The 27,149-nt window shown below is 39.1% G+C and overlaps 1 protein-coding gene across 2 annotated transcripts; it reads right to left on the bottom strand.

Moving 5' to 3' along the window:
- Window positions 1-10: 10 nt before the first annotated feature.
- On the bottom strand, window positions 11-27,001 carry ZBED4 (zinc finger BED-type containing 4). 2 transcript variants are annotated; one of them, XM_031049795.2, is made up of 3 exons: window positions 26,838-27,001; window positions 20,537-20,614; window positions 11-5,767 (listed from the first exon to the last, which is right to left on the bottom strand). In XM_031049795.2, exon 3 carries the CDS (start codon window positions 5,332-5,334, stop codon window positions 1,846-1,848), a length of 3,489 nt encoding a protein of 1,162 aa, XP_030905655.2. In that variant the 5' UTR covers window positions 5,335-5,767; window positions 20,537-20,614; window positions 26,838-27,001; the 3' UTR covers window positions 11-1,845. The 2 variants fall into 2 exon arrangements, with proteins under 2 accessions (XP_030905655.2, XP_012984759.2); XM_013129305.3 differs by lacking the exon at window positions 20,537-20,614.
- Between the last annotated feature and the right edge of the window lie 148 nt (window positions 27,002-27,149).

Consider the following 27,149-nt stretch of genomic DNA (forward strand, 5'->3'; position numbering starts at 1 on the left):
TACTGCAGAAAAAAAAAAAAAACCACACATGCTGTTCTCATTTAACCCCAGAAGAATACAGAAATGCTGACGGTTGACAGAATTGAAAGTTATCTTTTAAAATACTGGAGACAAAATGCGGTATTAGTTTTCCCCAATTACACTGAATAATAATTTACTTAAATAGTACAGGTGTAAACATAACTCATGGAATAACAATTGAAATACCTAAAGCCATAATATGTTTATAGAAATGGCATGTGGAAACCAAAGCCATGTGGGACAGAATTCAACACATCTCCCTGAGGTTGAATAGCTTGAGTGAAAAGGAAAGCACCAGAATCCAGGCTCAAGTCCAAAGAGGAAATCCAGTCTTGTCACATAGCAAGTTCTGTGGTACATTTATGACAATTACAATTGTATCAATTAATTTTTATTCAAGTGTTGTCTTAAATCCATCTGGAAATAAAAGGCAGTGTTGACTACCACTAGAAAATTGCAAATAAAATGTTTAATTTCAGAAACCAAGTTCACCATTTATAAATACACTAAAACATAGTAAATGCAAAATTAGATTAGGCATAGGTACAGTATTTTAACAAAGCTACAACTTTTCTAAAAGGTCATAGGCAAATGATGACTTGTTTCCCAAAACATATTGGATGAAAACTGAAATGAGAAAATTAATCTTTCTAGAGTTAAATCATGGAGAACGGTCCTTTCAAATTAAAATGCTGGCTTTTTTTTTTTTTTTCATCTTGAACTCTGTATCCCATTTGCCTGATGGACACCAACAGTTAAGAATCAACCCTACTACATAAAATTCTAAGCAGTGCACCATATCCATAAGGCTATTACTGAAAATCAGAAGATCCTTTATTTCTGTACTAGGAGTTTTAGGACAGGCTGTTCTACACAACTGAAATTACATTAGGAGTAAGGGCTCAATTTTTACAATAGGGAACCTTATAATTTTGATGCACTAAAGATTAGAAAAGGCTTTAGAATGACACTAGAGTCTTCATGGTAAGTTTCTTGCCTTTTTTTCTTTGTACATGGCATTAAATAACAAGCATTAATTCACAAACTCTTATAAGACTTCCAAAGGACTTTTATAAATACCCAGAGTATTTCTGTAGTTCAGTTAAAATATAAAACCTGAACAGGAGAACCCAGAATGGGAAGTTTTACTACCAAATCCTGTAAAACTGGCATTCCATATAAGCTCAAATTTAAGATTTATTTTCAGATACTAAGTCAATAGTCTCCTGTAAATACATCTTCCTCAACAGATCTTCTTAATCCTTTAAGTACTTTAGGGCTTGCAGTTAGAAACACCACATGATAAAAAGACAGCTTGAACCCCATCTTTAGCATACAGCTTTCTTCTGACAACTACAAAAGCTGTTTCTTTGCAATTAAAGCGATGTTCAACTAAAATACAGTACCTGGTTTATATTTTTTACATAATAATTGAATAAAAAACTACAGAATAGAACTGTGTACATCTTTTTTTTTTCCTTTTCTGTTTGTTTTTTTTTACCATTCTATTATAACAAATGACTGAGTTTCTTTAAAGTTCATTTACAATTATGGATTAAAACCTACATAATTTTGTATAATTTGACAAGACAGGCTATCTCTAGGGTGAATTTTTAAAAAACATATATACAATACCTGGCCTGAAGTACTATGAATAAGGCACATGTAGACATATCGAAAGCTGAAAAAAATGAAACTAAAATTTGGAATTACAGTCAACTGATTTGATGTCATACATGGCCCCATTGGAGCAATTTAAAAATACGAGTTTTAGTTAATATCCAGTGAGCAACAAGATTTAGTCTAGCAGTTTGTTCATTAGTTTCAATACTGGAAGTATATTAAAGGAAGATTCACTTTCAAAAAGATAAGCTTTTCAAAATGTTCAATCATTAACCTTGACTGACTAAAGTTGTTGCTTTCATTGGATGTACTGAACAATCTCTCTGAAGGAACAATGCTTGGGGGACAACCCAAGAACCTGACAGCCAGTTTTGACAATACTGGCCAAGATGACTTCTTAAAGTTCCAGTAAGTTAGAGGATCACAGTTATGCTCAAGCACTTCTTCCTCCAAGTAAGAAAGCACCATTTCCTCTGGTAACTTTGCTCTTTCTTTCGGGTCTTTTGTTTTCTTCATGTCACCCATGAGTGACCAAAGATTATCTTCCCCATATGAATTTGTAGATGGTGAACCTGAATTGCATCCATTGGAAACAGGTTTATCATCATCTGAGGTAGAACTCATTATTTCCAGCTCCCTGATTAAGTCCTGTTTATATTGTTCAGCCTCCTCCTCTGTGAATAACGATGTTTTATACCGGGGATCCAGAAGTGTAGCAAAAATGTACCTTGGATCATGAAGTGTGGAGGACAATCTACTCACCATAGCTTCTTTCAAGGATTTTAGCATAGTATCTATGCCCATTGTTTCCTCAAATAGCATTTCTATTTTCCTGTTAAGTATATGAATCATTGGAATCACTTGACTTAGAGTAGACATGTGTGTACTCATCTCCCTGCTTGCAGCTTCAAAAGGTTTGAGAGCATGACACACTGACTGCATGACTTCCCACTGATCACAACTTATCAGCTCCCGAAAGCTGCACTCTATTGACATTTCATCAATTGCTCTCTTCTGTTCGATAAGACGTTCAAGCATATGAAATGATGTATTCCACTTCGATGGGACATCTTGTATTAGCTGATGCTGAGGCAACTCATATTCTTTTTGCAACTCAGCTAACTTCTCCTTTGCTTTTGCTGACCGATGGACACGCTCACAGATCTTTCTTGCAATACTAAGCAAATTCTGAACCATTCTCTGGCTTTTAATAGCTTCATTTACAATGACATTAACAGTGTGACTAAAACATTGTACACTTGAATGATCACCTTCATTTAAAGTTTTCTCTATGCTCTGATTATCAGTGACAGTAATCCCAATCTGCAGGCCAATGGAAGTAATCCATGTTTCCCACCAGTACTCTAACTGCTTTTGAATACTAATTCCATTGTAATCGCAATCAATCTGTGATACATTTAATAGGGCTGAACAATGGTAATCCTCACACTGTGGTCGAAATGAAGACTCAAATGTTACCCAGTGAGCTGTTAGAGTCAGATATTCTCGTGTTTGGTTGCTCATCCATATTCCAGATGTAAAATGGATCACTCCACTTTCAGCTTCTTTAAGATGAGAAATAATTATTTGTTTTACATTATCATACATATCTGGAATTGCTGTCCTAGAAAAGTAAGACGGAGAAGGTAAAGAATACTGAGGTTGCAAATATTCAAGCAGCCTGTTAAAGCCAATGTTGTCTACAAAAGAATATGGCTGAAGGTCAAGTGCAATCATTTCAGCTACAAGACTTGTGATTTTTTTGGCAACTGGGTGAGAGTCACAAAACTTGTCATTGGTTTCATCAAAATTTGAAGACCCTAATAATTCAGTGCTCAGTGGCATGTGATTATCCGTCGATGAGGACAATACTGTCTCTGAGACATCAGTTTTCAAAACATTGTTATGAAACCGCTGCAAATGTCTTAGAAGGCAACTCGTGCCTAGATTTGTTGGCTTTTTCCCCCTACTTATTGTACGTCCACAGTGCATGCATACTACTTTTGTTGAATCTGCAGAACAAATTGAAAAGTGATTCCACAGTTTTGAGGTCTTCTTACTGTTAACAGGAAATATAATTTGATTATCGTGTGTAACCATTGTAGGCAAGTCAGTCAACTTTGAGGATGAACATTCTGCAGAAGCCAAAGTGGCATAAGGAGAATTTGCCAAGCTCACATCAAGAAAGCTCTTTTGGTTTCTAATTACATCAGGATGGCGTCTATATAGATGTCTCATCAAGCAGCTTGTGCCCACATCTCCCTTCTTACCACGACTTATCATACAACTACAGTATCTACATACTGCTTTTAGACTGTCTGCAGGCGATAGTGAAAAGTGGTGCCAAACTTCTGATTTAAGCCTTTTCATAATCCTTTTATTTTGCTGAAATACAGCAGTAGGTTCAAATATTAGTGGACCTAGTCCCTCACACTGTTTCTCAGGAGAGGAAACAAAGGAGACTTCACCTATATCATCGGATGATGATAGCATTGAGTCTTCCACTAGGGCATCTCCAGAAGAGAGAGTGGTATGGATCTCCTCAGAGATTCTGTCTGGAGAAGAAGAAACAGAAGTTGATTCTTTCATTTGTTTTCCAGGAGAAGATGACATAGAATTCAGATCATTATCTGAGGGTAATAAAGTAGGCAACAGAGTTGGAGGTGCAGTGTAGAGAGGTGGTATGCTGGTACCAACCCCATTCTCTTGCAGGACAATGGAACGATGGGCTCTCCACATGTGTCTTATTAAACAACTTGTTCCCAGGTCTTTTCCATTTTTTCCTCTACTGAACTCATTCATGCAGTGGATACAAACAGCTTTAGAATTATCTAGAGGTGACAAATAGAAGTGTTTCCAGACAGCAGATCTTCTCCTGGAACCTGATGTGCTCTTTGGAATTACAACAGCTTTTTCTGCTACATTCTCTACAGTGTCATCATACTGGTTGTTGGGTAGTTGTGGAGATGACCCAACCATGACTTCTTCTTTGCTGCATTTCTCAGAAACAGAAAGATCTGGTATTTCCTCAGTAGAAACAATAGAAACAGATTCCTCAATTATTTGATCTGGAGATGGTATTTTAGAAGCCATTTTCTTGACCAGTTTTATGGGGGATAATATAGAACTCAGATCTCCAACATCTGCAGGCTGAGGTGCCAGTAACAATGTAGATGAAGAAAAGGAGGAGATACCTGGCACACTTCCATTCTCCTGAATTAGCACAGTGGGATGGGCTCTCCTCACATGCCTCATGAGACAGCTTGTACTCAGGTCCTTTTCATTCTTACCCCTGCTAAATTCTTTCATACAGTACATACATATTGCTTTAGTGCTGTCTCTAGGAGATATAAAAAAATGGTTCCAAGCGGGTGATTTTTTTCTGGAGTTTATGTTTCTGCTAGAAAGGAGGCTTTGTGTCACAGCTTCCATTGCTACATCATACAGCGTACTACTATATTGAGAAAAAAGAGATCCATAGTCATCTTCATTTTCTGTAGATAAATATTTGCCAGGGTTGTTGGTTATGAAGTTCTTTTCCTTGTCCTCCTGTTCATCACTGCTGTCCACGTGTTTGAAATCATCTTGTTCTGTCTTTATATCCATTCTTTCTAAAGTACAGTTAATGCCGTCTTCTTCTTGCTCTACTTTTAAAGTATTGATTTTACCCAATACAAAACTGCCATCCATTCTGGGAAAACCTGCTTTACTCTTGTCCGTGAATGACAAATTCTTCTTGCCAAGTCTTCATTTAGCAATAAATACATATAACTTAAAAGATTACTTAAAATTTGATTTAAATGATGCAACTTGTATACTGAACGCAAAAAACAAATGTGTGTATGCGTTAAAATCTCTGGTTTGTGAATTCTGTATCTGTGTTGTGCGTACGCAAATATGATTAGACATAAAACTGCATTTTAAAATTATAGACTTAATTAATGGATTTTTTTTTTTTCCCAGGATCAGGACATTTCAGGTCATAGATGAATGTTCTCAAAGACAGCTACTGTTAGATGCTTCATGTTGTAGACATAATCCTAAAAAATGAATGTTCTATTTTCTTATTGAAGGAAGCCATTCTGTTCATCTTGATTGAGCAACTGCAATTCTTTTGCATCATCTAGAAATAAAAAACAAAAATCAGAAGACAAAGTTGATTACCACACTTAAAAATAACTACAGTAAAGGTGAACTAAAACCATGCACTAAATGTTCTGTTGTGTGCTATATATATATATATATATATATATGAATAATCCAATGTACTACTGAAAAGATGAAAACCGCCACTTTTACTCAATACACTCATTGTGGGCAAATACGCGTCTACACACACAGCTCTGGTTCAGCTTTGACAAAATCTAGAGTCCAAGAATCACTTTTGTATTTGCTTGGACATACCTATGCCTCATCCTACATCCCAATTCAACAACTGCATAATCATACATATACAAATGTGTATTATATAGGTAACTACCTACAGATGTATATGAAGACAAGGAGGCATTTAATCATGTTACCAGAGAAATATGCACTAAACCCCAGATGTTAAATTATACTCCTGTACACTTAAACCTACAGCATTTTACAAGAAACCTCTCTAAGGGTGTCCAGTGTTGTCACACTAACCTCTCTTCCTCTGACCATAGTCTCACATGGTTATATTTGTGCCATATTCTTCTGAGGCGACAATATGCTATAGAAAAAAAAAAAAGCTACTTTTGGAGTTTGAAGATTAAGCCTTGAAATGCTTAATGTAGGCTAACTGGGCTATGCATATGCCATATATGCAGTGAGGTATCCCAAAAGCACAACAACATCACTTGAAGATACATACAGCTGCGTGTGATGGTGCATAGTGCAGCACTGCCAGTTTAAGCTCCTCACCTATCCGAGGGTTATGCTAGGAAATCCATTTACACTGAGATAGCTAATTTACCTCATGGGTAAAGATTTCTCCCATAAACAATTTCAGTACAAAGGGTAAGTTTTTTAATTATGGTTGCATATACATCACAAGCAACAACAGCCTCAAAAACAGACACCTCCTCCCCCAGAAGAAACTGTCTACATTTGTCAGGCACTGTTTTTTACTACAGTTCTATCAGAATCCTAAATTTTGCCAAACCCCTTCTGACTTATTCTCTTGTGTCATTCACGTAGTTATTGGTACCTTCATTCAAGATAACAAACATGTTTTGACCACACAGGTGATGCTACACTGTGCACTCCAATTTGTGCACACTGGCTTTTATGGCCTTCTCTCTAGCTGAAGACAAAACACAAACTTGAAACAGTTTTTTTAAGAACTTATCACACAATTTTCATGCTACTCAAAAGACAAGAAGAATTTCAGCAGGGAAAAGGTGAAATTAGCTAGAAAACACACTCACAGAAAAGTCTAAGTTGTACACACACAGCCATTTCCCCTGTTTCAAGATCAATGCTGTATTACCACTCAAACCTACTTTAATTGATATTTCTCTGAGGTCTGTTTGCAAAGGTGACCAGAAACACTTGTTTCCTGTGGATTTCAGGTTTCTGAAAAGCCTATAATGGCAATAACTTTCTTTTCCAGTGCAGGGGAAGGAGGTGCAACCAGCTTATTGCAACTATTTTAAGTCAGAACTTGCTAAGAGGAGGGCAGTAACTCTGGTTCTCTTTCTGTGAAAGTTTTAGTATTTGTGCTCTGCCTTTCTCCCTCTTAGGAGAAAAAAAAAAGCATTTTCAGACACCAAAAGACAAGAGGTTTGAGCATAAGAACATCAGCTGTAATAAAGGGAGAGGCTTGAACAAAAGCAAAAGAAATTTAAGCACTATGCTGTACTTTCCATGCATTTGTGAAATCCCATCTAAGAACTCTGGCAACAGAGTGATCACAACTTAGTGATCACACACGTACTGAAATAGAAGCATGTGGCTCTGGGATAAGCAAGAAAGTGTAAGATAATCAACGTTTTCAATAGATTTTTTTTCATCTTTATTTTGATCTAATCTGTGATTTTGGAGCTTGTACTGCAAAAAGGAAAAGCAATAACGTATAAATAAGCTGTTGTGACTTAGGATCACAGAATAGAAAGACTCACAAGCAAGTGACTCCATTCAGAGCTTACAGTACATAAATTATGCACGTAAGTGCCTAGTTACAGTAAGCACATTACAGATTCCTAGCTAGATTCACACAAAATACATGCATGCATCCACTCGCATCAGGTTCAGATAAAGTTGTGTACAATTTCTTTTCCTCAAAACAGGTGATCGCATCTCTAGCCTGTAATTCCTGTAATTTTTTCTATGCAAAACCAGTTCTAGGCTTCTAACAAAAATCCATGGAGATGATTCACTTGTCCCTGTCCTGATAAGCAGTTACTGCTTAACACAGCTAAGCGTAAGGCAGCTTGGATGGGAAGATTTGGAAAACTGATAAATTTGCAAGTTGCAAACTTCTTAACAACACTTAAGTATACTGACATTGATTAACTGTACACACTGACAATGGTTAAGTTCCTAACCATTATCAGCCATTATCAGTACATATTCAAATAGTTATGCCCTAATCATCTTTTCCTAGATTAGCATTGAGCACACAACAACACCGAGTTGATGCCACCAGTTAAATACTGATGGCTATGGTCCTTGATGGTCTTAGCTGCTGAAGCTGAGGTGAAAAGGTGAGGCAGCTGTTCAGACTCTGAAGCAGGAAACTCAGAGGCAGACTTCTTTCTTCCCTGCTTCTCCTTGATGCTGTTGTGTGGTTTCAATGCTCATTATCTCCTCCACTGAAAAAGGGTGTGGGAAGCAACCTCATCTGCTCCTGACATTATTTACCTTCTTTTTTTTAAGACCATAAACTGTTCTTGTTCCACCAGAAATCTTTCCTGCTTTTCTGCATCCTTTGTTTTGCTTGCAGATTTCACTACTTTAATTGATTCATATATTTCTCTGTCCCCCATGTGTGTAATTAAAAATAGTCTAGATTTGCAGCTATGTCTTATTTCTATACCTGCTCTCAGCTGTGGAATAAAATTCTTCTATGCTGTTAGGAGGGTTATGCTATTAGCAGTGTTACAAAGTACTTATGGTATCATAGAAATTGATCATAAATATTTTGGATTAGAAGGGACCTTCAAAGCTCATCTAGTCCAAACCCCTGCAATAAACAGGGACATCAACTGGATCAGGTTGCTCAGAACCACATCCAGGCTGGCCTTGAATGCCTCCAGGGATGGCACATCTACCACCTCTCTGAGCAGCCTGTTCCAGTATTTCATCACCTTCATTGTACAGATTTTTTGGTCACATCCTGCCCAAATCTCCCCTCTTTTAGTTTAAAACTAAAGTTTTAGTTTTTAGTTTAAAACTAAAACTTAAAGCCCCTCATCCTATCGCAACAGGCCTTGTTAAAAGTCCCTCACCACTTTTCTTACATGCCCCTTTTAAGTCCTGAAAGGCTATAATCAGGTCTCCCCAGACTCTTCTCCTCTCCAGGCTGAACAACACCAGCTCTCTTAGCCTTCCAGCATAGTGGAGGCATTCCCCCCCTCTGATCATTAAGAATATATCCTGTGGCCAGTTACACTACTTCATGTGTAACTCAAGACTGAGTTTAAGACAAGAAAACATTAATTATATCTTGTCCACTTTATGGCTGTAACAGGTCTCCGTCTACACATTACCTTTTTTCTGGGCATTGTTGCTGCCTTCTAGTAATGCAGAATAACTGAGATTCTCAGAGAAGACTTGTGAGGGCTGATAGATCACTTCCTGGGAAATCCCCAAAGTAGGATGCCCTTTACAAGATTTTGCAGATGGTTTTCCCATGTACTGTGTCCTGTCATCTCCCCCCCTCCCCCCAAAACTTCCAAGCATAATCTCTACTGCTTTGAGTGCTGTTACTACATCATACCATAAAATTAAGTCAAACTCCCTCCCTTCAAACACCTTTGAGGATTCAAAACAGATTTTTTTTTTTTTAGAATAAAGTCCCCAAAGTGCTCAGGGCTTGAAAAATAGATGTGTTTTCCATCACCCTCTCCCACACCACCTCTATGTAAGTCAATCTGTTTAAAACAGAAAAACACAACAGAAAAACAGAATACTCCATCCTATTTTAAAATTTTACAGTAATCTAGAACAAAGCATGGATTTGGTTATGACCACCTGTATATAACTTACTTACCCTGGGATGCGACCTACTCAAAGATAAAGACTAATGCTACACAAACAGGCTATTCAATGAGATGGGAAGTGTCTTCAAAAGTACAAAAGGCTACAGGCAGTCAGATAAAAACTCAAGTTACTTATGCCTTTGGAATCTCCTCAGGAACAGACAAGCAGTGAAACAAAGAGAATGAAGAGTCACCTTGCAATAAAAATATTCAAAGAAAATAAATGGAACTAGACTAGAGAACGATTACCTAAATGTACTACTCTATTAGCTCCTGAGTGGCTGTAGACAGACAGTGATTTGCTCTGGTAAGTAAGCCTGCAGAAACATTTTATAGGATTTTCCATTCAAAATGGGATTACTGAAAATGTATGGTGGTTGACAAGAGATGTCAGGAGAATGTCACTGATGCTAAGAGTGCCACAGCTGACTACCATGACCAGGAGAAATCACTGCTGAAGGAAGGGGGTAAAATAAAGAGAAAACAGTGGTGTCTTGGCATTGCAGAGACAGACATAAAAACAGAAAAGTATGAAAAGTATGCAAGAACACTGAGCCATGAAGAGATTGTTTGTAAAGCAGATAGTGGGTGGTCAGCTTTAAACAATTTCAGGTTGAATAGTCAAGCAATAATAATAATGAACTTGATTATACTAAGAAATCTTAGAGCCAATAATGGTCTAGAAAAAGTAGTTTAAACCACAAAAAAAAAAAACCCAATGACTACTTTATTATACAAGTGCATATAGTGTAAATACAAACACACCTGCAAAATGCAAGAGTGCTTGTTTCAAGAAGGATGCAAAATGTGGAGACAAAGTGAAAGCAAAACCATTTCTTGCCTTGAAAAAAAAAAATCCAGACTAGTGATAAGATTCTGAGTGCAGGAGGTACATAAAAGCACATTAAAAGCAACTTGCACAAGCAGGTGCCAGTTATAAACAGTGCTATCTTTTTTATTTTTTGAAATGTACAGGCATCATTAAAAACATCAAGGAAAAAGATAAATCCCTAAAACCAAGAAGTACAAGGAATAAGGGAGAGACATTCTAAGAAATTATTATTAGCTTCTACTTCAATGGCAGGTACTATGCTAACCGAGGAATATTTGCTTAAAAAAAGGAAGCCAACCCAACAGCCTAGATAAACTTCTCTTTTCAGAGTTATAAATCCTTCCAAGAAGGCAAACTAAGAACAGTCACATATTTCTCTCTATACAAATTTCCTATAACAAAGTATCAGTTTACCCATAAAAAACAACATACATTTGCAGGATACTGAGCATTAAAACATGGTATTAGAAGAGTATGCACATTTATCATGTTAGTCACGCTCTGAAACGAGGTGGGTCCTAGGCTTGAGTCTCACTGAAGCTCACAGGACTGCACAATGTGTAAGCATGACCTAGTGCATGTAGAGGAACAACGGGAGAGAGGAGGAAGGTAAAGCCACCTTTACTATTCCATTACTTTTCCAGTCACCTAGAAGGCAGATTTTACATTAACCACTAACTGCTGTGGTTTTACAAAGGTGTTCTTTCCAACTTGAAAAATACCCTCTCATGTACACATAAATGATCCATCCGGACAAAAAAAAAAAAACAAACCAACCCCTCAAAAAGTGAAGTGTGGAAGCAGCACCAACAATACTGTACACTGCTCCTCAATGAGAGGAACAGTCTTCACCCTGATTGAATACTGGAAGAGAATGATGTAACAATTAGGACAAGTAATACTAGACATTTTAATTAATTTTATATGAAAGAGTTGAAGTTTATAGAGATTTGTGTACTTCTCAGAAAATATGTAAAAGCACATACACTGGGGGAAAAAAAGACAAACTATTGCTTTTATAACTACTCTCTTTTACTGTAGAAAAAAGTCCTGATGTTAGAAACAAAGTATTTTTATTGAAAATTTCAATTGTTTAGTACGCTTTTTTCCCCTGCTTCTAGCTTAAAAAAGCATCATACAGAAGTAACAGAAATAGAACCTTTTTTAATGCTGGCGGAGAAACAGTATCTATGTCAGCTCTTCTGTCAGAAGATATTGTCTTGCAGAAGTCTAAATTTCTCCCCCCCTCACCCCCTCCCAATTAGGAGAGTTGTTATATTTTATCTTTTATCTTTTGTTTTTGTTCTATCTATTCTGCAATTAATTCTGCAGGGTCATTTCACTATGTGGCTTATCCAAGGTCCTACCCTCACTAAGGCTCCTAACAGCATCTCAAATACTTGCAGAATGAAAAAATGCTTCTGTAATTATTTTTTAAATTTCATTTTGGGGCGAGACAAACTTTTAGAAAAATCCTGATTTACAAACAGGGAACATCCATGAACACATTTTGTGTTTGTGTAAACATGAAAAAAGAATTCAGCTCTCAGACTAGGGCTGGTGGTGGGAAGGAAAGAAAAATGGGGGAGATTATTTTCTCCAAGGCTGGAGCATTTCACAGATGTGTGGCCAGACAAGCAGGATGCCACATGTGGGACCTTGACAGGCTGGAGGCAGAAACCAGGTAGCTCTCAAGGGTACCTCAAGGTGTTTGGCTTCAGCTGCTTAAGAAATGTAGCAGCATCCTGGCAGAGCTTAGGTAATGCCCTCAACTCCCTCATCCCTGCAGAGAAGCCAAGAAAAATTCCAAAGAGAACATAACATATCCAGAGTAATGCATAAAGAAGGAAAACGTGCTTTGGAAAGTGATGGGACAAAGGTACTTGCTCAGAGGCTTGGGAGACAAAGCAGGAAGAATGAGAGCTCCCCCAAGAAAGGTATGTGAGCTCCCTGGTGAGCACACACGACCTGCCAGGACATGACACAGAGACCTCCGATTTATCCAAGTACATAGATCATTCATGCCTCTTCACGTTGCTGAAAACTGTGGTGTGAGGTGGGCCTAAATCAGTCATTCCAAACAGAAAAATCAAGGTGTGGAGAGATGAGTATTATAGCTGTAACTATCATCACTCTGGCTACTCAACCCTAATTGCAAATGCAGGAATTTAGCTAAAGCAGAGCCTGAAAAGTTAAAAACACTACCAGCTAAATGTAAATATTTCCCCCTTTCTTGCCTCCTGTTCCTCAAAACATCAAATAATTTTACTGTGAACATGAGCTATCTCATAGTAGGCAGTAAAACAGACCTGCTGGTGCCAAATTAGGTATCTTTGGTTTAGGGGTCTCTGGATGTTTGTGTCTTCTAGGTTCACCACCACCAGTAACTTAACAATGATGTAGGAAGATAACAATCAACAGCACAGGTCAGAAGAGGCAGGTTTAGACTACTGTTAAGGGGACAGTGTCCAGTTAAAATCTAGACAGCACATAGAAAACACCTAACACTGCAGAAACTCAAATTCCTCAAACTCAAACTTGTCCTCTTAAAAGACGGCTATTTTGTAAATCTGTTTTCTCCTCTTACTACTGTAAACATTAAAAAAGTCTCTGCTTATTGATCATTTTCAGATGATCCCTAAAACCTCAGGAAAGATTCAAGAATTGGAAGCCTCAGCTTTGTGCAAATACCTCTATCCCAAACACTAAACCATCTGCATCACAGTGCATGGAAGAAAGAATGTGCACTAGGTCCCTCCCCCAAAACTACGCTGGCTCTTAAACTGATTTGTAAAAGGAATAATTCATAACAATGTATTTGTAAAAGGAATAATTCATAACAATGGCAAAACTGCTGAGAAACGGCAAGATTTATGGATTAGCATCATTAAAAAAATACTTTAAAATACACACAAAGTAGAAATGAAGCAAGATTTCATTTTAAAAATTTACTATTTGGGGTTTTGGGAGAGGTTTTGTTTATTTTTGCTTGTTTGCTTTTTTATAGAGGATCTGGTTCTTAATTCAGCTTTTATACCAGTATAATCCTCAACCATAAAACTTCCTTAAAAGATTGAGATAATGCTTTTTAAATACATATATTATTTTTGAAACCTGCTATAAATAAAGACATTTTGCTAGCATGTGGATTATTCACATCTGGCTGACATTCAGTTCTGCCATTCCTATTTAGTGTCCACACAGATTTGCTAAACATGCCCAGTGCACAAACATTTCATCAGACCCCAAAGATACAGGCTGATTACTCAGCATGTTTATGAATAAAGCAGGTATCTGATAGAGAGTAAAGCAGGTGTTTGTATACAGAGTAGGGAGGCAAAACTCAAGCTTATTTCTGGAGAAGTCAGTCTTCACAATTTATTTGGCAATTTATTAAGCACGTATCTATTTAAAACATCATCCACCACCACCTAGGCTTAAGCAGCACTGCTATACACTATAAAGTACATAGCAAAGAAATCTCCATTCCACACAAACAGCATTTATCCTAAAAGCAGAATAAAAACGCAAAGCTAAAACAACAACAGAAAGATCACTTCAGCCAAAACAATATCACTCATCATTTCTGTCCCAGCTCTTATCAAGAAATCACTCGTAAAAAGCAGATCTGTCACAATAAATAAATTCAGTCAACATTTGACTAGGATCCAAATTGCCTCTTAAGTGTTGAAGCTTCTTCTCATTATCAGGTATGATACTGCTGAAGCAACACTTGCAGGATATGTATCTGTTCACACTTAAAAGTCAGATCTGTCATTAGCTAAAATGCTGATGTTTTAAGCAACAATTTCATTAAAACTTTGAACAGGATCTTCTCTGCATCTTACACATCAATTCAATGTTGCTCCGAGAGAAAGCTACAGGAAATAATACTCTTAATTTCGGTATTTTGACATATGCTAATATGATGGAGTAGTTCTTAATGTTACAAGAGATAAGGTGGTTTTCTTAAGAAACAAAATTAGATTTTTATAAACAGCTAAAGTATGTATTGTTTGGCTTATAGAATTTTTAGTGCAGGACTTCAAAGCTGCTTGTAGCATCTCATGCTGTACAATTTGGGGCTGAGGGGAGATGAATTAAGGTTGCAGTAACAACAGGTGGGTAAAATGCAGAAAGTTAAAATAGGAATAGAGTAGGGAAGATGCATCAGTATTATCATGGAAGAGGAAACAACACACAAACAAAAACACAGTATCAACAGGTATGTTCCAAAAAAATGAAATGCAAAACATATACTCCTGCTTTCAGAAAAGCACCAGGAAATTGAAAGCAAAGCTCTTCTCACACTTCTCAAGTGATCAGTTCCTCTCCCTAGCCCACTACCCTTTCAGTTTCCAGCTGAGTAATGTAAACGGGACAGGCTCAAAGACAGGAAGATTCCTCCCCTGATGAGTCCACCTTCTTAGCTTGTGATACACTAGACAATGCTTTTGTGGGTTTGGCTTTGTTTTTTACTTTAAATGCCTATCTCTAAACTCAGTAGGAGTGGAAACTTAAGGACTTTAAGGACGATTTTAAACAGTTAAGAATTAGACACCTATAAAGAAGAAAGCTGAGGGTTACAAAGCTGAATAGGTAGGATGACAAAGAATGAAAATGCAGTTAGGAGAGGCACATCATGTCTTGTGTACAGTAAGTCGTTCTGGAACTCTTAATGAAAACACCAGCGTAAGCATAGAGTGAACAAAATCTCACAAAACGTCAACAGGGCCCTTTACAGAATGGAGTATTATGCTGATCTGTTTCAGCTATAATTTTTCTAAAATAAAGAAAAAAATTAAAAATTGAATGATACCTGTTGAGCTGCCAAGACTATCATATATTAATATCTATTTTGCTCCTAAACAGATCAAATCTGAAGAGGTCTATTTTAAAAGCCCTTCACAGATACCCATTAATCCAATTCTGTGTTCATATTGATGTCAGTTAGTTACACATCCTCAGTTTCACTTGTTCTATGGACAGGTTTCCCATGATTTACATATGTCAGTCATATACATGTGAAATGACATAGTACTATGCTTATGTATACTGTAATGCTTGTGCACATAAAGGTAGGTTAGAAAGAAAATGGAGCTCATAGCCCCTGAAAAGACCAAAAAACATTTTCAAGCGGATAAACAGTAGTTTATCTTCTTTAAAGTGACTTTTTACAGTGAAGCTTAATTGTTCTATTGTCACAAATACTGAAGTCAGAAGACACACTCAGCTGCAAATGATTTCCCAAGTAGATCAGTTTCTTCTCTGTACCAAGTATTCTTTCTTCATCATTTGAAGAAGTAAGGCTAGATTTTACTTGAAGCAAGGAAAATACCATCTTTTTACTAAGTATATTAAATGTAACAGAAAATAACATTCACAATGCCATCCAAAATTATTTTTACGGACTTCAGAAATACTCTGGTTTATCCTGAAAACAAGCACAAGAACTAAAACAAAAACAACCAGGTAGCTAGGTAACTTTAAAGCCAAGCTTCCATACCATGCACAGAGGAATGCTCATGCTAAAAGTGAACTTCTTATGCCCCCTTCTAGTATTTTTTGTCACTTGGTATTTTCAAAGCTAATTGTATATTCATCTGACATTTTCACCCAATATCTCAGCCTAAAAAAAAAAATTACCTCAACTCTGTCCCTCACAAAACAAGCATTCCTACTTATAAACAGGGTAGAGGGAGTGTTGGATCTCCCCATTCACTTGTCAAGAAGCCTGTCCCCAGCCTCCATGACAAGGGGTCTTCTCCCTCTCAACAGATTTCAGAGACACTCTCTTTGCCTTCAAGGCAAGGTGAGACTGAAGCAAAGACCCAGCTGACACAGAAAAGCTCACAGTATTTCCACTAGCACCCCACTGAACATTAGCAGGAGGTACAAAGAGATACTTCTGTCCCTAACAAACAAATAGCTAGGTCACCTTCCCACAAAAGAAACGGTTTAAAAGAGAACCATCCTGCTGCCATAGACACAGATTTTAATTTGAGCAAATAAGGTTTTGCTCAAGGAGCTAACTAAAAATACACCAAGAATTTTAATTAAGAATAAAGCTTTTTGTAGCACCTACTCTAACCAGTGCAGTTCATGAGATTTAATTCATGTAACGTAACACATAACTTAAATACATTTTACAGAATAAGGTTACACAGGGTTTTATTCAGAGCAGGATCCACAATATTTTTAGTACAAGATAAAGAAAAGGATAGCCCTTGCTGTTCCATTTACTTGATTTCTATTGTTTTACAGAAGCCAAAATATTTATTTCAACCTAATAATTTGTCAGGTATAAAAAAAGGAAATAAAAAAAATATTTAGAGAAAAAAGAAGGATCAGGAATCCCCTTGTTCTTTATAAGCATCACTGTATTTCCTCTCACAAAGAGATTATGGTCTCCCCACAGCACAGTATGCCACAGAGGACAAATCATCACTAGGAAATGAAAAGAACTCCATTCCTCCCATTTCCCAGTGTCAAAAGCAAAGATGCTGCCACCAGAACAATCTGCACACTGGCTCTCTGCAAGTGACCTTCCTACTGTTTCAGCAGCTACTAATCCAAGCCACAAGTGAAAACCTCTCATGTAATGGGTACTATCTGCTGTCTTCTGGCTGTTCCCCCTCTCCCTCCCATCTGTATATATGCTCCCACAGTTATTAGCATATCACATTCCCACTTTTAATGCAAAAGAAAGAAGGGGAACCACACAGTAAAAATAGAAAATATGATATGGCTGCCATTATCTATGTCATTTTAGCAAGGATTTGTGGTCCCAAATCCTAAATAAGGAAAGCTCATGTGAGCTGGGAGCCAGTAGTTGGGTGGGAGTTATAAAGAGAAAGCAGTTTCCACACTACTCTTTCCTCTTCCACCTCCTCACTGCATATCTAACACTACCAGATCCCTTTAATCAGGAACTAGATTTTCTTCAACCACCTAAACTGCACATAAAAGCTACCGCATACCATATGCACATTAATTCTTACAGTGGATGCTAAAGGATGTAGGTCTGTATATTTTTTATCTAACAAAATTTAAAATTTTAACAGAGAAGATAATAGAATCTGGACAGCAGAATATTCCCATCTTTGTTCTCAGCCTCATATAGGTACCTGTTCTTAGGGTACCCATTCTCAAAAGAGCACCTTCTTAATCACAAATGAAGAAAGCACTATGGACAGAAGGAACGTTTGCAAAATGCCAGCTCTCTGGACCGCAGTGCTTGGACTCCAGGGGTTAGTATGCAATAATGGAGACATTCAAGGACAGGCTGTATGTGTTTCTGAGCAACCTGATATAGGTGAATATGTCCCTGCTCATTGCAGAGGGTTGAACTAGATGAGCTTTGAAGGTCCCTTCTAATCCAAACTATTCTATGATTCTGTAACTTCTACATGATGCAATCTGTATGTGAATGAATCACATATTGTATATATTGATACACTGAAACACAGAGGAAAAACAAAGTCAGCCTTTAACTACCATGCCATGAAGGAAAAACACACCAGCAATAAACAGTATGAGGTAACTTAAAAGATTATGTATTTTATATATTCCTCACATTTCATATTTCCCAAAAGAAACATGTAAAAGTGACCGTGTTCTATGAAACCTTAACAAAACAGTTAACAAAAAAAAAAGGCACAAGGAATTAGAAATACCTTCTATGAATGCATTTTCTAGGCTGGCTAAAATAATCTAAGTTCTATTCCAGACCTGAATTTCAATGAAGAACATGAATATGATAAAAAAACAGGTGATAAAATGCATAAATTTTTCTGCTGGAGTTCATATTGGCATTTCATGTCTTTAACACTAACCACTTACAGATTTTATTATCTATCAGAGCAACTGAACTTGCAGTTAACAGTTATTTCATCTGGGACAACAATTCAAGAACTAGTTTTTGAAGCTACTAAGACTAGATACTCATTCTCAGTAGACAGGTAGTACTGAAGCAGGTATTTTGACTGAAAGCTTTTAACCTTGAAAGTCACATTAGAAAGGCACTATAAAATGCTACAGTGCTCTATGTCATGCAATGAAGTGGTGCAAAGCATAGTGACCCCAAGATAAGTATGCTAAAATTCAGCATTAAATACATGAAAATGAGCTTTTGGATAGTGAAGCAAAAGCAACATTGTCCCTTTTTATCAGATTTCTTTACAGTGGCCTAGAAGTGACTCAAAAGACTGCTGCAAATGACAATTACTCTTTCCTGCTCTTTGGCTATGCTATATATTTGGAAAGAATGAGCCGTTTATTTTTGCTTAGACTCTGATGAAGAACAATCCACAAGCAGATTTGGTATGTAATAAAATCCCCCACACCTTCTGTATGTGTCACCTAGGAAAACTTAACTCCAATAAATGAATCTGAACTGTATTTTTATTCTTCTTTTCCTATGGAGGCCAGTCTTATAAGGAAAGGCTTAAGAGAGCTGGGGTTGTTCAGCCTGGAGAAGGCTTCAGGCAGACCTTATTGTGGCCTTTCAGTACTTAAAAGGGGCTTATAAGAAAGATGGGGGAAAACTTTTCAGTACGGCTTATTGTGATAAGACAAGGGGTAATGGTTTTGAACTAAAAGAGGGGAGATACAGGCTGGACATGAGGAGAAAATCATTTACAACGAGGGTGCTGAAACACTGGAACAAGTTGCCGAGAAAGGTGGTGGATGTGCCATCCCTGGAGACATTCAAGGGCAGGCTGGATGTGGTTCTGGGCAACCTGATCCAGTTAATGTCCCTGCTCATCGCAGGCAGGGCTGGACTAGATGAGTTTTGAAAGTTCCTTACAACACAAATTATTTGAGTATTTGAAAGGGGCCTACGCGATTGCTGGTGAGGGACTATTCATTAGAGACTGTAGTGATAGGACAAGGGGTAACGGGTTGAAACTTAAACAGCAGAGGTTTAGATTGGATATAAGGAAGAAATTCTTTACTGTAAGGGTGGTGAGGTACTAGAATGGGTTGCCCAGGGAGGTTGTGAATGCTCCATCCCTGGCAGTGTTCAAGGCCAGGTTGGATGAAGCCTTGGGTGACATGGTTTAGTGTGAGTTGTCCCTGCCCATGGCAGGGGGGTTGGAACTAGATGATCTTATGATTCTATGATTCTATCACCCAACCAAGACTTCCTAGCTCAACATTTTATTTATCCTAAACATTTTGTCCATCTGTTGCCAACATGCATGTTAAGCAATAACCCAGGCATCTCAAAAATGAACTGTTTCAGGGAGGGGTAGAAAAAATAAACAGAAACTTCTGCAGCACTATACAAACACAACATATATTGTAAATCTACATGTAAATGCTGATCTGCATATGAACAATTTTTTACTATTGCACCTTAATTGGGAATCTCAGGCTTCCAAAATATCTACTCAACAGCTCACATTGAATACATTAAATAAATAAATAAATATTTTAGAGAAAACCCTAGAAGAAAATATTAAAATTTGCTTCATCGGTGACACGAAAATCTGAGTAAGATGAGTGCAATCTGACTATAGGTTGAACATCGCATGTAAACTACCTCCCCCTTTTTAAGAGGTAAACTGCAGGGTAAGGAGATATATGCCAGCTGTTAGCACACAGTAAGAAGTGCCCCGTAAATCATGAAGTAGTTACCATTACCATAACACTGTAAAGATATCCAAGTTTCCAAACTTAATTTTTAAGTCTCAGGCATTCACAATAACCTCCTCCTAAATTATTAAGCTCTTTTCAGATCAACACACAGGCATACAATTATTCATTGCCTTTATTTATTGGCTTATTCTAAATTAACAACAACAATCCAAGATCCAAAACAAACAAGCTGCCCACTAGTTTATTGAGAAAAACAAAACAAAACCCCAAACAAAAAAAAACTTACACATCTGATCCACTGCATGCAGGCGGCTTCATTTGAGGTTAAATACTTGCTACTCAAACTTAGTGATGATGATTGTATCTAAGGAAAAGAAGAAAGTAATTCCTTTTAATATATTTTTTAGTCTTGTTAACTGTCACAGCAAGTCAAGGGACGTCTCAAATTTCTCTTTAGGTGACAGCTCCAGCAGTTGCACTTGCATGACTATCTCTCACCTTCTTCAAAATCCCGAGCCCTCATAACTGAAATATTCAAGAATAAATGGACATGTAAAATCCTAGAACTCCAGAGGAAAAAACCTCTAAATACGGCCCCCTACCCCCAATGAGTACTATAAGGATTTCAAAGTAAAATTTTTGTACTTGTCTTGATACTGCTCCATTTTTTTATGCTTAGGGATCATCACCTCTCATGAATTAAACCAAGCCTATGCTATATACAAGATCTCAAAGGCACTTGCCAACACCTTTCAATGCACCACAGGATTCAGCTGGCAGTTTGTTACACCTCTTTATTAGCTCAGCATACTGATTACACACTGCACCTACCATGTGTATTAATCAACACACAACAGCATTGGATTGACACAAGTTTATCATTCTCCACGTATGAGAATGGAACTTTTGCAAGTGGAGCATATTAGGTCAGACAAATTGACTTAGCAACAAAATAGTGTATCACAGGACATTCTTCTGGAGTTTTACATTTTCAGTCCCACTGACCATTACACAGAATCACAGAATCCCAAAGGTTAGAAAGATCATTGAAAGAAAGATCATTTAGTCCAACCCCCCTGCAAGAGCAGGGTAACCTAAAGGACATCACACAGGCGGGCCTTGAATATCTCCAACACAGGAGACTCCACAACCCCCCTTGGGCAACCTGTTCCAGTGCTCTGTCACTCTTACACTAAAGAAGTTCTTCCTGATGTTCACGTGAAACCTCCTATGCTCCAATTTACACCCATTGCCCCTTGTCCTACCACTGGGTATCACTGAAAAAAGCCTAGCTCCATCATCCTGACACCCACCCTTTACCTATTTGTAAACACAGATGAGGTCACCCCTCAGTCTCCTCTTCTCCAAGCTAGAGACCCAGCTCCCTCAGCCTCTCCTCATAAGGGAGGTGTTCCACTCCCTTCATCATCTTTGTGGCTCTGCGCTGGACTCTTTCAAGCACTTCCCTGTCCTTGAACTGAGGGGCCCAGAACTGGACGCAATATTCCAGATGCGGCCTCACCAAGGCAGAGTAGAGAGGGAGGAGAATCTCTCTTGCCCTACTAACCACACCCTTTCTAATGCACCCTAGGATGCCATGTCATTGTGCAGGCACTAGCTGTCTCACTGCCTCAGTATACTAAAAAAAAAAATCCAACCAACCAGAATTTTTTTTTTGCCATCTTAGAAAATCTGGAGAGTGAACTTTGACTTCAAATCTGAATGCAGAAAATGCTGGATTCTGCAGTGCTTTATGGTCAGGATGCTGCTTTGGTCTCTTTTCCAAACTTCATATAGCTCAAGCATCAACAGAGATTAAATCAGCAAAGCATTCTCCCCATCAAGTCAGTGCTTATTGTTGTTACTCAGATTGAAAGATGGTGACTTATATAAGATGCACACACACATATACACGCTTTTTTCCTTGAGAAAGAGAGCACCTCTCAGAGGGTGGAAAGTCCTGACTATTGGCTTCCTGTGCATTATGGAATGAATTATATATTTCTTTTACTGACATTTTATTTAAAAATACTTCCATACTCTCTCTTAAGCAAGTGAAAACATCTCCAGAACTGTGCAGCTGGCTGCTTTGACTGTTAAGTGAGACATTTCAGCCATCCCTTTTACACCGAACATTTAAATAATGTATACAAAAAGGAAGGTGTCAGCAAAGGAGACAGAGACCCACCCGATACAGGGTTCTCAGCAGGAGCAGTTACGGAACTCTCCTGAGATCTGGATTCAGCTCCTCAGGCAAAGCAGGGAAGTGAACCTGGATCTCCCACATTCCTTACAAGTGCCAGAGCCACCAGACTACAGGTAAGACAGAGTACAAATAATGCATTTATCCTCCCAAAGCCTTAAAAAAAAACCACAACCTCAAAACCCCAGAACCCTGCCATTCCCATTTTACCACTCTTTCATTTGTTAAAGTTGACTATAAAATAGTTTCAAGTTGGGCCAAACATTTCATTCAATTCAAATTAATGTTTGTATTTTCTTGACTGTTTTAGTGAGAAGAATAATACAGAAGTCATTTTAGCTGGATCTGAGCTAATTTTATTTAGAGGGAAATACTGATTCAAAAAAATAGCATACAAAGTTACAGCAACAGGAAAACAGTGTAATTACTGAAATGTTACTTAAAAGAATGCATTTGGGGCAAAACAAACAAATTATTTGATCACTGTCATATGAGACAAACATATTATTAATCTTAAATACCTTTTTCCATACATTTTGTAAAGAATTGCAAGAGAGTATTGCTAAAATATGTCACAGCTGTTAAACCAAGCCTATTTTCAGGCATAATTTTCAAGCTATTGACTTCTGAACTCCAGAACTGCCTTTTCTATTAAACATACAGAGAATGTAAGCACTCAGTGAAAAAATTACTCTAACACACCAAGGGAAAATAAATCTGTATGACCCTCGTGAATGTAAACCAGCAAACTCAAAAAGAAAGAGAAAAATAAAACCCAACAAGCTCTCGGGCAGCTATAACAATGCACTAGTAACCCTATAACCCTAACAAACCCCAGAGATTGTCCAACCCTACATGTCATTACAAAGGAAAGGGGGAAGGGAAAGAGGTGAGAAAGGGAAGGGAGGCAAGTGTGCAGTAATAACTAAACGGAGCACACAGGCTGCAAGTTTAAATAAAGATTATGGTAGTATCGTAATATTTCTTATGTCAATATCCATAGAAAACCAGTCTTATACAGGTTATGGGAAAGACAGATACTTAATCTTCCAGTATGCTGTTTAGTGTAAGAAAATTAACAATTTGTTCTATCACACTTGAATGAAAATAACAGCCTTAAAATATTTCCCTGTTGCTTTCGCAAAAATCATCCCCTCTCTCCAAAAGAAACCCCACAACAATCCTTCATGGTTAAACTATGTATCACACTAACTTAGGATAAAAGTTCCTCCACTGTGGGGAGGAAACAGTAAAAGCCTTAGTCATTCTTACTTTTACTATGTGCTTTTAAACCCTAAATTTCACATGAAAATAACCTTTAGGCCACAGAAACTACTCTTTTTTTCATATTTGGTTCAAATCAAACAATTCCATAGTTGTGAATGGACAGGTATTGATGATGCCAGTAGCAAATGTAAAACAAACAGCCAAAGTTGTACAGAAAACAATGCACATTTGCCAGATGCAAGAGAACAGCTTTCTGTGCAACCTGTTTTGAAAGTGTACACTTAAACAGATAACACTATGTAAATGACATTCATTTATGTCTATATTACCAAAATACATAGATTTCCCCTACTTAATAAAAAAGGCACCAGTCATGCTGATGAGTGATGATCTACATTGTGCAAAATCTCCAACTAAACTTTCTGTAATACACCTAACGACAGAGAGACAATTATTTTAACTGTATATTACAACAGCAACCCCACAGCATAATATGCTCATTTTGAAGATGAGAACTCCTACAAATTGAAAATGAGCATTCAAAAGACAGAATTTACAAAATCCTCTCATACGGCGTCTTCACTGCGAATGGCGGTATAATACAGCAAGGTGTTGGGTGATAAATCTGTGTTCTTCAGCTCAAACTTTCTCGGAGCCACAAAACAAAAATCTCTAAGAAATTATTGCATTTAGGGTTCTAAAAATCAGAAGAGAACAAATTCCAAGAAAAAGGGGAGAAGTAGAAGATAAGCTCAAAAGCCACACAAACCAGTAGCTATCTCCTATGACTTAGAGTTTTCCTGGACTTCCATCTGTAATAGCTAGTTCTTACATATCATTGACAGAAGATACTCTACATCATGTGTATAGACAATTTTAAACGAATATGTGAAATTCAGTTGCCCTCCTGTGTTTCCAAAGTATGTTATAAGCCTTAGTGATGTCTTATGTGTACAGAAGCAGATGCCCTCTGCAATAACCATCCAAGACCCTGTGACACAAGCTGTTTTGCAAAAACGCTTCTTGCTCAGGACATTTGCAGTCTAGGTTTAAAATGAGCCAGGATAGGTGGAAACACAGCCAGAGGGAGAGGCCATAGCAGACAAGGTAACAAGAAGAAAATAAGCATTACTGTAAAAGCACCACCTGTCTAGCCTTCCACTATTACATACTTTGCCTTTTACATTATCATTAAGGATGCTATACTGTCACAGTTTTACTGTATACAGAGTAACACTGTAAGAGTTATGTTTATTCAAAAATACAAATGTTTACAAAACTTCTCTGAGATGCTCAGTTCGGGTCTTTCATTTCATGTATCCTCAGTCAATATTCTTGTATTTGTCCACTCTGGAGAACTTCTACAGAAAAAATTTCTAAATATCTGTTCAAGTCAGAAGGTACTAGCAATACAAGTATGAAAAGTAGAGACATCCAGCCAAATAAAAGCTTTCTGCACACTGCCTGTTGGTCTTACATCTAGCAGACAGCAAATTACTAGTGCCCACAAAAGAATTTCTGCTGCTTTTAATATACAGTGAAGAACTGCAAGATTTTTTTTTCTCCACCCATCTCTACACTAAATAATAACCAGAATGCTCCTACCCAGCACTTGCACAAATACAGGCTTTCCAGCTGCAGCATATCTTGGGGATGCTTGATAGCTCTTCCACACTTCACTACCCCCAGTATGCACACCAAGAACATCCTCCCAAGGGTGCACATCCATGCCTAAAGTCAAACACTGCATCACTTAAGATAACCTTTGGAAAAAAATAACTGCGCTCACCCTCTTGAAAAGCAGAGGGCATGCACATATGTAGTGGGCCATACAGACAACGCTGAGAGGTACGCTTATGTTATGGGGGTTTGAAAGACTTTCTCTGCTTGTATTTACAGGCATAGTGTGACAGCTTACACTGGGTTAGCGAAATCTCTCAAAGATACCCCCCAGAAACAAGACATGGCTGCTTCTAACACATAAGCACTAGGGAGAAAGATTAGGGAAAGAGGACTTCTTTCTACACTACAAAGACAAACATTGCTAGACTTACTGGTGTAAGTGGAGTTACCACTAATGCAAAAGAAGCCTTTCACCTTTCAAAGCATTAATACACGCTTTTATACATAGCAAACCGTATGTGCAGCAGACAACTTTAACTGTATTGGACACTCTGAAATCCAACATTATAACGCAGCCATCATCAGCAGCCGTCTCAGTGGGGCTCTAGAAGTTACAGAAGACATTTTAAAGCAAAATACCGAATCCCAAGCAGGAACCAAGAGAAGCAATCCACAAATGCCAAACTCCACAGTTTTTCCACAAGCAAGTTTCCTGAGCACCTCAGCCCAAAAGGGACTGGGCTAGGCACTTCACCCCACGCAATAACGGATGCAGTATTAGCCGCCTGCTCCTCTCGTGTCCCGCGTTTTCGGAAGGAAACGCTTTTTAGACTTCCCTTGGCTTTTCAGCACCGGTGCTCGACTAGCCAGCCTGTGCCCAGGGAACCCTCCGGCCCGCCGCTCCCCGCGCACCTCGGCCCACACCGCGTCCCCTGCGCGAAGCCTTGGCAGCCAGCTGCGTGGGGCGGCGGGCCCTCCCCCCCACCCCGGGCTGTCCGACCCACCTCCGCTCGGGATGGCAGCGGCCACATGGTTACTGCTCCCGCCAGGTGGGAGCGGGCACGGAGCCCAGCGGGTCCCGCCGACCCGGCCCGCGCACAATGCCAGGCGAGCTCGGGGCGCGGCCGGTGGCTCCGCGGCCACCCCTACAGGCGGCGGACAGCAGAGCTTGCCGAGCGGTCCAGACCAGCGCTGAGCCCCCAGGGACCGGCGACCCCCGCTCCTGGGGCCGACCGGGTCCCCTCCCGGGGCCCCGCAGACAATGGAGCCAGCACCGTGGGCCTAGTCCCCGGCTTCCTGCACCGCCCCACCGCCACACGCCCCCTCCCCGGCCTGGCGGCGCTGTCCCGCGGGCGGTCCCGGGCGGGACGGGACACCGCCTGGCCCAGGGCACAGGGCCACGGCCGCGTAGGCACCGGTGCCACTGAAGCAGAACCCAGCAGCGGCGGGTGAGAAGGGGACGACGAGGATCGGAGGAGAGCGAGCCAGACCGCCCTGCCCGGCCCCTTCCCGGTGCCGGAACGATGCCACTCACCTCCCTGGGCGGCCGCCGCAAGAGAAGCAGGAGATCGTCGCCGCCCGGCCGGGCCCGAAGGGGTTAAAAGGAAAGGCCGAGCAAGACCGTCCCATTCATTAGCCGGGCGCTTTGTCTACGGCCGCCGCCGTCGCCGCGGCGCTGAGCAGCCTGTCCCGGCTCGGTCCAACGCGCGGCGTCCTGCGCAGGCGCCAAGCGCTGGGGGCGGCGCTAATGAGCGGCCGCACGCACGACGCACAACATGTCATCCGACAGTAGGCCGCAAAATGGCTGCCTCCGGACCGCGAAGTACAGGGGGTGGTGGGGCGGTTC

Source organism: Melopsittacus undulatus, chromosome 5 (genome assembly GCF_012275295.1).
Source record: "Melopsittacus undulatus isolate bMelUnd1 chromosome 5, bMelUnd1.mat.Z, whole genome shotgun sequence".
In the NCBI taxonomy this organism is placed as follows: Eukaryota; Metazoa; Chordata; class Aves; order Psittaciformes; family Psittaculidae; genus Melopsittacus; species Melopsittacus undulatus.

Bases quoted from the DNA above. Each gene is read 5' to 3' on its own strand.
- ZBED4 (XM_013129305.3), bottom strand. From the start codon at position 5,334: ATGGATGGCAGTTTTGTATTGGGTAAAATCAATACTTTAAAAGTAGAG.